The sequence below is a fragment of the Hippocampus bargibanti genome, linkage group LG12 (assembly GCF_051943395.1).
Source record: "Hippocampus bargibanti isolate YZ-2025 linkage group LG12, ASM5194339v1, whole genome shotgun sequence".
NCBI lineage: Eukaryota > Metazoa > Chordata > Actinopteri > Syngnathiformes > Syngnathidae > Hippocampus > Hippocampus bargibanti.
The window spans coordinates 10,308,053-10,316,870 of record NC_142745.1 but is presented as its reverse complement, the minus strand read 5'-3'; the positions used below and the strand labels follow the sequence as shown (position 1 = coordinate 10,316,870).

Genomic DNA, 8,818 nt, shown 5'->3' with positions numbered 1-8,818 from the left:
GACTTGTGTATAATACAAATACAAGTTACAAATATTCACATTACCAACGATACTAAATGAGGATTTATTTGTGCCAGATCCAGCCGAACAGCAATGCTTATTCGTGGCATGGACAAAACTTGTAGCCTCCATGAAATTGTTAAATCTATACAGTACGGGTTTTCGTTAAGGTGTGAACAAGGAAAATCAAAGAACAACCCGTTTGTTTTATCCCACGTGTGGTGAATAAAATATCTCGCTGTGTGTATGATGTTGTCAGTCATATATTTCACACATTGACAAAGTGTATACAATGGGTTACATCAATATTGACCAACAGTTTACCGAATGCAATTTGCCATATACAAATAGATGTCATCACAAATTAGCAATACAATGTTGTTAGTGGGCTTCCTGAGGCTGTGGGTCCTCATTCGCTGGCATTGCACCCTCCAAAAATGTGCAGAAATACTCCAAGGTATTGAGCTCCTGCTTCCTCAACAATAGGTGACATTTTGGGAAATAGTAGGCTGCAACGAGCCCAAAGTTGCTGACCATATTGAAGGAAATCAGAACAGTATACCTGTTCCTTTCATTCATACCCATATAGATGGGAATAAATGTCACCCAAATCATGCAGTAGATTAGAGTTGAAAAGGTGATGTCCCGGGCAAGGTAGTATTGATGTGGAGGTTTTGTTGCCATGAAGGTGCACATGAAGGACATAAGGGCCATTAAAACGTTGAGGCCTTGCATCAAGGCCAATCCGACCATCGGTATCACTGGACATGACAAGAAAGCACTCAGGAAATTTATTTCCATATGGGCCACATGCTCCGACAGTGAAGGTCCTTCTTGGATGAACCACCCACAGAAACCGGCCTGCACCACACAGCAGATGATCAAAAACAGCCAGCAAGCAGGACCTCGAAGTGTCTGTAGGTGAGGGGCAGCCTTTTCGCGGAACTCTGCTATTATGAATATCTGCGTTTGGAAACAAGCAAAAATCGTATTTTTTTTTTTAGTTCCAGTGCAGTAAATGTGTATTTTTTGATGATGGGTGTGTTCATTATTGCAAGTTCCACTGTACAATGTAACTTAATGTCATTTTTTACATCACCTGTAGTGAAATGGCTGCGATAACAGAGAGGGCAATGGTTTGGAAAATGGAGATGAGGGGCAGCTGAAGGTGACACAGCGCGTCACCTGGCTGCCCCAAAAAAAGCGCCAGGCTGAGACAAGCTCCAATCAGGCTGAAAAGCACCACAAAAGCCAAAGGTCCGCCAGAGGCGGAGACCATGGGAGTCCGCCAGTGCCGCAGTAGCACGATAGCCACGCCGACCTGACACAGCAACAGCAGTGCCCCGCCCAGTGCCAGATGAAGTGCGGCAGGTTTGTCCCAGGACAAGACGTCAAAAGTAGGTTCACTGCAGTTTGTGCTAAGAATCTGTGACCATTGGCCTCTTGGGCATTGAGTACATTGGATGTCTTCTAGATATTGGAAAGCATAAAAAGGAAACCTTCAGATATAAAGTTGCACCGGAAAAAAATTCCTTGACATGTCAACATGCTTTCTTTTCCTCAAATGTAGACAAGCAGACTATAGTGTTCATTGAATTTATTAATAACACGGAAAGAATGAGAAAAAATGACCTTAACCCTTAAGTCACGTTGTCTGTTTGCATTGCAGTATCGACGAATATGATCCAAGCAAATAATTGCGATATTCATTCAAACATAATTTAAACTGTACTTAACTCATTGAGTGCCATTCACAAATTTATTCGGGAATTTAAAATATGACGTAGAGAGCCATTCGCCAATTTGTTCGGGTTTTGTTTTTTCATGCTTGGTTGCCGATAAAGCACTCACCATGGCCTCTTGCAATGTTTTTTTCTTTTCCACAAAGGGCAGCATTTCCTTTTTTTCCATTTGAGCGCTTTATTCCAGCTTTAGCTATTGTTAAAGCACTATATAAACCAATATGTATGTATTGCATTGTATTTAGGACAGCTGCCCTCATTTCAAACTTATATAAACCCATATAATTTAGGAATTAACTCTTTTTTTTCTGATGAAAGAAGAGAGTTTAAGGTTTCTAATGCTGTATGGAATGTTGATGTAGTCCTCAAACTCAATATTCCGTGGGTCCTGGAATTCAAGTGACAATGACAAAAACCCTGTCACTGGAGTGGACACATTTTTGCACATGCATGGCAGTAAATCAGAATACCTTTATACCTTTATTCGTCCCGCAATGGGGAAATTTGCAGTCCACAGCAGCAATTGAAGAGGGATGGGGTTGGGGTGGGAGTGAAAGGATAGAAAACAAGATATTCTAAGCATAACAAAATAAAAATGTCAACTGTATACTGTGCAAATGTAGATGTGCAAAAACCGTTCTATAAACAAGACTGTACATAGTGCAGAATCAAGAAATGCATTTAGATATAAAAATGCATTTAGATATAAGAAATGCATTTAGATATATTTAGATATATAAATGAGTTAAGTATTGTAATTTATGTGTCAAAATATCCAACCTGGTTTCAGAAAAAAACATGGGGAGAAGCAGGTTTTGTTCTATCTTAGATTGATGAAGTGGCAATCATTGATCCCCATTAAGAGAATGAGTCGAGTTATATTTTAGCTTAATGGCTTCAAAGAATTATTTGAGAGGCAAAAATATTACCTTTATTGGCCTGATAAGTGCCTGGCAGACAATCAATGCAATCAAAACAGCACGAATGAAAGCCTTTGACTCTGCGGACTTGGCCCATTCCACATGCTGCTGAGCAGGTGGACTCTGGGACCTGCAAATGTGATGGCATTGCAGTTTTGTATGTGTGTGAGCATTGTATGAGAAATGTACTTAAAAAAAATTGTACACAAATATTTGGATCTCTGAAATGAAACAATTAAGTAATCTATCGTCATTTCTTTGGTTCCAAAGATGTGCTTGGAAGCGAGATATTTTGAATTTGAATTGATGCAACATGACATTGACATAATATCGCCCATCACCTGATAACTAAGCCATGATCATTTTTTAAAAACCACTCAGATTTCTACGTTCGGCGCAAATGTATGGGGTCAAGTTTAATGTATGGGTTGATGTTTGACATTGTATCCTCTCTATGTGCCCCACGTGTTTATTTTGCATTACCTGTGAATTTTCAGTGTACCATTTAATAAGAGACTTGTTGATGGACAGATCTTCATCAAAGCTTCCAACGATTCTGAAATCCAAATGTGAATCAGTCCAGATCCACTCGATGACGCCATAACCCATGTTGGGATTTCCGCTACTGTCAAAGACTAAATGCTTTCCGTTAATATCAAAAGACGTGTTCTGTAACACTCGGAGCAACTGCAAAAGAAAGGAAAACAATGAATACAAATCATGAATGAGTTTTTTAAGTGGAGTAATTTGATAGTAGCAAAACCAAAATGGCCTCTGGTTCACCTTCCAAGGAAGAATTCTGGTCTGGGGATCCCATTTGCAGGTAGTGGAGTTGCATCCCAACATGTTGTGCAATGACTGTGCAACACTATAGATGGCGGCATACACACTAAAAGACGCTCTCTGCACTGCAGCGTTCGTGACTAAGCTCATGTTTGCAGGGGATAAATTCCAACATTCCGGACAGGGATCATTGAGCTTCGGTGCATCAGAGGATGTATTCCTCTCTTTGCTCAGTTTTGTAAAAAGTGCCTCTGTGTATGCTGGTAGTAGGTCCAGGGTTTGCGTTTTGTAGGTCAATCCGATGATGGTACCGATGGTGTCCATACCGGGGATGGATGTTAGGCGATTGTGAACGACCCAACTTGCGCTGGCTATCCACACGCCCTTTATTTTCCTCTTGATAACCTGTGAATGATGGCTACAAAATGTAACCCTCTCATATGTCAGTTCATACGATGAATAGTTGTGCGAAAAAAGGCAATTCAAATAATCATGACATATGTTTAAAGTGCCTGCAAATAAGTCATTAAAAAGCAAGACGTTGAGCGCCATTACCGAATTTGTTCTGGTTTTGGTTCTTCTTGCGGCCGATAAAGCACATACCTGCATTGTTTTTCCCTCCCACGAGGGGGAAGCATTTGCCTTTTGTACAGCCGCCCCCATTTCAAGCTCAGATAACTCCAGACCCATACGACTTAGGAATTAACAATTTTTTTCTGATCTGATGAAAGAAGATAATCTAATGTTTCTAATGCTTTCTTGAATATTGCTGTAATCCTAAAATTCCATATTCTGCGGGTCCTGGAATTTGAATGAAAATGACAAAAACCCTGGCACTGGAGTGGACACATATTTGTCCATTGTCTGGCAGTGAATGAGTGAATAATGCAAATGCCCTTATATTAATTTCCTTTGGTCATCAAGAACCCCCCAAATATGTCAACTGCCATCAAACCATTGTTTTTATGAAGAAAAAAACCCTTTATTTTGACATAAAAGGGAAGGGATATAAAGTAAGGTATGAAATATGTTCTTAAGAAAACAAAATGATAAAATTTTGTCAAAGTTGTGGTCTCAAAGTTTTACCTGCAGTTGTGTATCTGCCCCCCCCCCCCCCCCCCCCACCAGGACAGAAGTGTAGTAATGCGAAAGAATATCTCTGTCCAGTGGGTGGCAGAATAACACTAGCATCCACTGCAGTCACTGATCCACAACCATTGAGACTCATTCATCCACAAGGAGAAGAAAACTGAATTTGAAAAGGAATGGGTAATTTATCACGTGCCTGTATGCTTTACATAATCAAAACTTGCCTCTTTAAAGAAGATCTCAGCTGGATCTGGAAGAGAAAAGACCAACACCACTTTGACATTGGTAGCTTGGATGTTGTCGACAATATTTTTGACCACTTTCACAGGGTCAGTGTAGACTGGAATCATGCCCTGGTAGGCCACGCATGTCGAAGTGGTTCCGGCTTTTTTGGCGAACTCTTGTGCGCCTTGTTGGCCGTACTCTTCATCGCTGCCCACTACCGCCACCCAGTTCCATGCAAACTCCTTCAGCAGAAGCACAATGGCGGTAACCTGCCATGTGTCACTGGGTACCGTGCGGAAGAAGGAAGGGTAGACTCGCTTGTCGCTGAATTTGTCGCTGGTGGCGCCAAAACTGATCTGAAATTGAAACAGTCATATGATGGCACTTTTAATGTAAATCAATTGGTAGTCTATATCACAATACAGTATATGTAAATAAAAGAAATCAATGGGTTCATGTCCAAATATTGTAAAAACTAAATTAGTACATTAGCTTCTTAAATTGGCTCGTTTTTTTGTCAGTATTATTTTTCAAATAATAAATCCCAATTTTAAGGACTTTTAACTAGTCAAATTTTAACACAAAATTTACACTTGGGAGTACAGTAAAGTCTCGTTATATCGATATCGGTTATATCGATAGTACTCCTTATTACGATACTATTTCTATGTACGCAAGGAGACAATTTACATGCCGCAGGATCGGATATATCGATAGTCCGGTTATATCGATATTTTTTCCGACTCCCGAGAATATCGATATCATGAGACTTTACTGTAATTGTAAGCATGATCCTACTTTTGTTGAAAAGTGAAAATATATCAGTTCGCTAAGCTTGCTTAAATTGCTGCTGTGGACTGCAAAGTTTCCCTTTGTGAGACGATTAAAAGTTTTCTGATTCTAATTAAATAGTTGTGCACATTTTCATAATTTGGCAGGTACTGTAGTTTTCATGAATGCGCCACCATTGGTCACTAGTTTTGTCACGATGGAAAATGAGAATTGAAAATTAATACTGTCTGGGTGTAACGGCAAAAAAACTGGCATATTATGTCACATAATCTTTCACAACAAATACAGATATCTAGATTTCCAGATATAAACAAGCTCTGTCAATAAAACATATATACTGTATATATATATAAAACAGTATTATTATTATTATTATTATTGTTTTTTGTGGTGACAAAGGACATGTAAGTTTATTTTATTTTATTATTTTTTTGGGATAGTCAGAAAATGTAGGTTGATTTTTTTTTTTTTTATTTATTATTATTGTTTTTTAGAAGGTGCATTGTATGTCCAATTGTGATTTGGAGTTTGGCTACACGATAGATAGATAGATAGATAGATAGATAGATAGATAGATAGATAGATAGATAGATAGATAGATAGATAGATAGATAGATAGATAGATAGATAGATAGATAGATAGATAGATAGATAGATAGATAGATAGATAGATGGATGGATTGATGGATAGATGGATGGATGGATGGATGGATAGAGACTTTTACAACAATGATTAAGTATATGTAAGATTTCAAGTGCATCTCTAGATAGAATATGTGATGTTTGGAATTCATCTAAGCTTTCACAGCGCAAATAATAGCAACGCAGCTACAGTTCAACTACTGTACTTGATGCCATGTCGGTTAGAGTGCAGAAGGCCTTAGCAGCATATAATTTGGTCATCACGTTGCTCATATAATGTGGTCATAACGTTGCTCATGAGTTGACTCACACAATAGTCTCGAAAGGAAGGCTACCATTTTGGTTTGAAGGAGCCATTAAGATGCCTACTTGTGGAAAATTGTTGATGTGATTTTATTTTGGGGAGCACAGACACAAATTCTGGGCATCTTTATTCCCGTGTTTGTAAATTTACTGCACTGCATCATATTGAGCTATTTCAACACAGTTCAAAAAGAATGTATATGAAGAACCAAACCTGCGGCATCAGAAAGAATCCGAGAACCTTTCCAATGACTGACACCATTTCAGAGTTGAATGGCCCAATCACTGCTACCACGCTGGTCTCGTAGTCGGTGTAGTTGCACTCCACAGACAGCTCGCCACTATTTTTTGAAGTCAGGAAAGAGATCGTGGGCCTTACAACAACGGCGGTCTGCTTGCACGTGTCATGGATTTCATAACCCAACGTGATTCCCGGGAGCAGCGCTTGGTTAGCGTTGACTTCGTCCACCGTGTATTTCATCACCACTGCAAGTCCCAGTTCGAGTTCATTCAAACTGGGAGGGAGGCAAATTAAAAAAAGCCTTTTTATAATCTATAACTGTAAAGTCCTTTCAATATTTACCCCCAACACCAAATTGCTGAATTTCCCCCCCCCCCCCTAAAAAAAAACAACTAAAAGAAAAAAACCTGTCCTGCTTTGAGAGCCATGTCTTGAAATATACATTATACAAAATATAAAACCAATGAAAACACCATTTTTGATCCCACTTTTAATTTATAACAATGACCTATATACAGTAAAGTCTCGTTATATCGATATTCAAGGGAGTCCGAAAAAATATCGATATAACCGGGACTATCGATATATCCGACCCTGTTTGCATGTAATTTTCTCCGTGCGTGCATAGAAATAGTATCGATATAACCGGGACTATCGATATATCCGATATCGATATAACGAGACTTTACTGTATTTGTCTACCAGATGTTGTTACTTTTCCAACACAATTTCACATGTTAGTTTTAGATGACATAAAATTAGATTAGATTAGCCTTTATTAGTCCCACAGCGGAGAAATCTATATTTCACAGAAGCAAAATTATGAAAGGAAAGGAACAAGTAGAAAAAAAGCAAGGTTGCCATGCGACTGGCACGATGAGTATTAGTAATAGGTCAATATATGCAAAAATAAAGTGATCCTTGAGAATGTTTTTTTCCCTTCGACGTCTATACTATTCACTCCCAACAATTTCATTTAAAAACAGTTAATCCCCCCCCCCCCCCCCCCCCCCCCCCCCGCCCCAAACACGATAATTAGGATTTTAGACTGAATTTCTGCCAGAGATCTAAATGGAAAAATAATGTAAACAAACAAACAAATAAATATGACGGCTGCAGAAACATTGTCATCGATGGACCACTCCTGTACGACTGAGAGCTTACACATATACACAAATAAATAAATAAATAAATAAATAAATGGATGAGTGAACAATGAACCAATAAACAAACAAATAAATAAACACACAAATAAATCAACACATAAACAAAAAACACACAGATAATAAATAAATAAATAAATAAATAAATGGCACAATATGTCCTCAAGCTATCCTAAATGGTATCGTAAGAAGATGGATGTTTCAGCTCGCTGAATACCTTTCACATCTGATGTCGTTCGGCTCGGTCCTTTGGCTGAGGTTACTGGTTAGCTGGTTGATGGAAAAGAGTCCGCCCAGCATAACATCTCCAGATAAATTGAACAGGCTCGTGGAAATATTCTGAAACCACGCAGGTGAAGTCATGCAACACGTCAGCCTCAAGATGCTGAGCAACACCAGCAGATTCAAAAATACAGCCATGTTTCTTATTAGCAATATCGAATGAGGCTGGGTGGATGAACTCAGTACTTGTGCAGGTGTACCATGCAAGCCTCTGCCATGCAAATTCATCTGTAAGATGAGGTGCCGTCCTTTTTAACAGGTACTAGGTGAGCCTGGAAAGTGGTCGTCTGGGAAAGTAAATAGGTTGCTGGTTCTACTCCTAAAGCAAACTCGGGAATTGAAAATATGACGTCGAGTGCCATTCCTAAATGTGTTTGGGTTTTGTTTTTTTCATGCTTGGGTGCCGATAAAGCACTGGCCATGGCCTCTGGCAATGTTTTTTTCTTTTCCACAAGGATCAGATTTTTTCCATGTTAGTGCTTTGTTCCAGCTTCAGCTGTTGTGAAAGCCCTTTATAAACCAATATGTATGTATTACATTTTATTTTGGACAGTTGCCCTCATTTCAAGCTCATCTAACTCAGACCCATATAACTTAAAGGACAACCGACGTCTCCGGACAAGTTGTGTCCATAAT

At 39.0% G+C, this 8,818-nt stretch overlaps 1 protein-coding gene across 1 annotated transcript; it reads right to left on the bottom strand.

The window, feature by feature from the left end:
* Positions 1-80: 80 nt before the first annotated feature.
* tas1r3 (taste receptor, type 1, member 3) lies at positions 81-8,320 on the bottom strand. Its single transcript, XM_089010300.1, has 8 exons — positions 8,118-8,320; positions 6,711-7,011; positions 4,759-5,115; positions 3,446-3,850; positions 3,146-3,349; positions 2,672-2,792; positions 1,100-1,470; positions 81-963 (listed from the first exon to the last, which is right to left on the bottom strand). Exons 1-8 carry the CDS (start codon positions 8,318-8,320, stop codon positions 382-384), a joined length of 2,544 nt encoding a protein of 847 aa, XP_088866426.1. The 3' UTR covers positions 81-381.
* Positions 8,321-8,818: the final 498 nt, after the last annotated feature.

What these genes read in the sequence shown, in the direction of transcription:
- tas1r3 (XM_089010300.1), bottom strand. Translation starts at nt 8,320, where the DNA reads ATGGCTGTATTTTTGAATCTGCTGGTGTTGCTCAGCATCTTGAGGCTG. An exon ending in GATTCTTTCTGATGCCGCAG is followed by an intron (nt 5,116 to 6,710) that starts GTTTGGTTCTTC and finishes TTTCAATTTCAG; the next exon opens with ATCAGTTTTGGCGCCACCAG. An exon ending in CACTTATCAGGCCAATAAAG is followed by an intron (nt 1,471 to 2,671) that starts GTAATATTTTTG and finishes TCCAATATCTAG; the next exon opens with AAGACATCCAATGTACTCAA.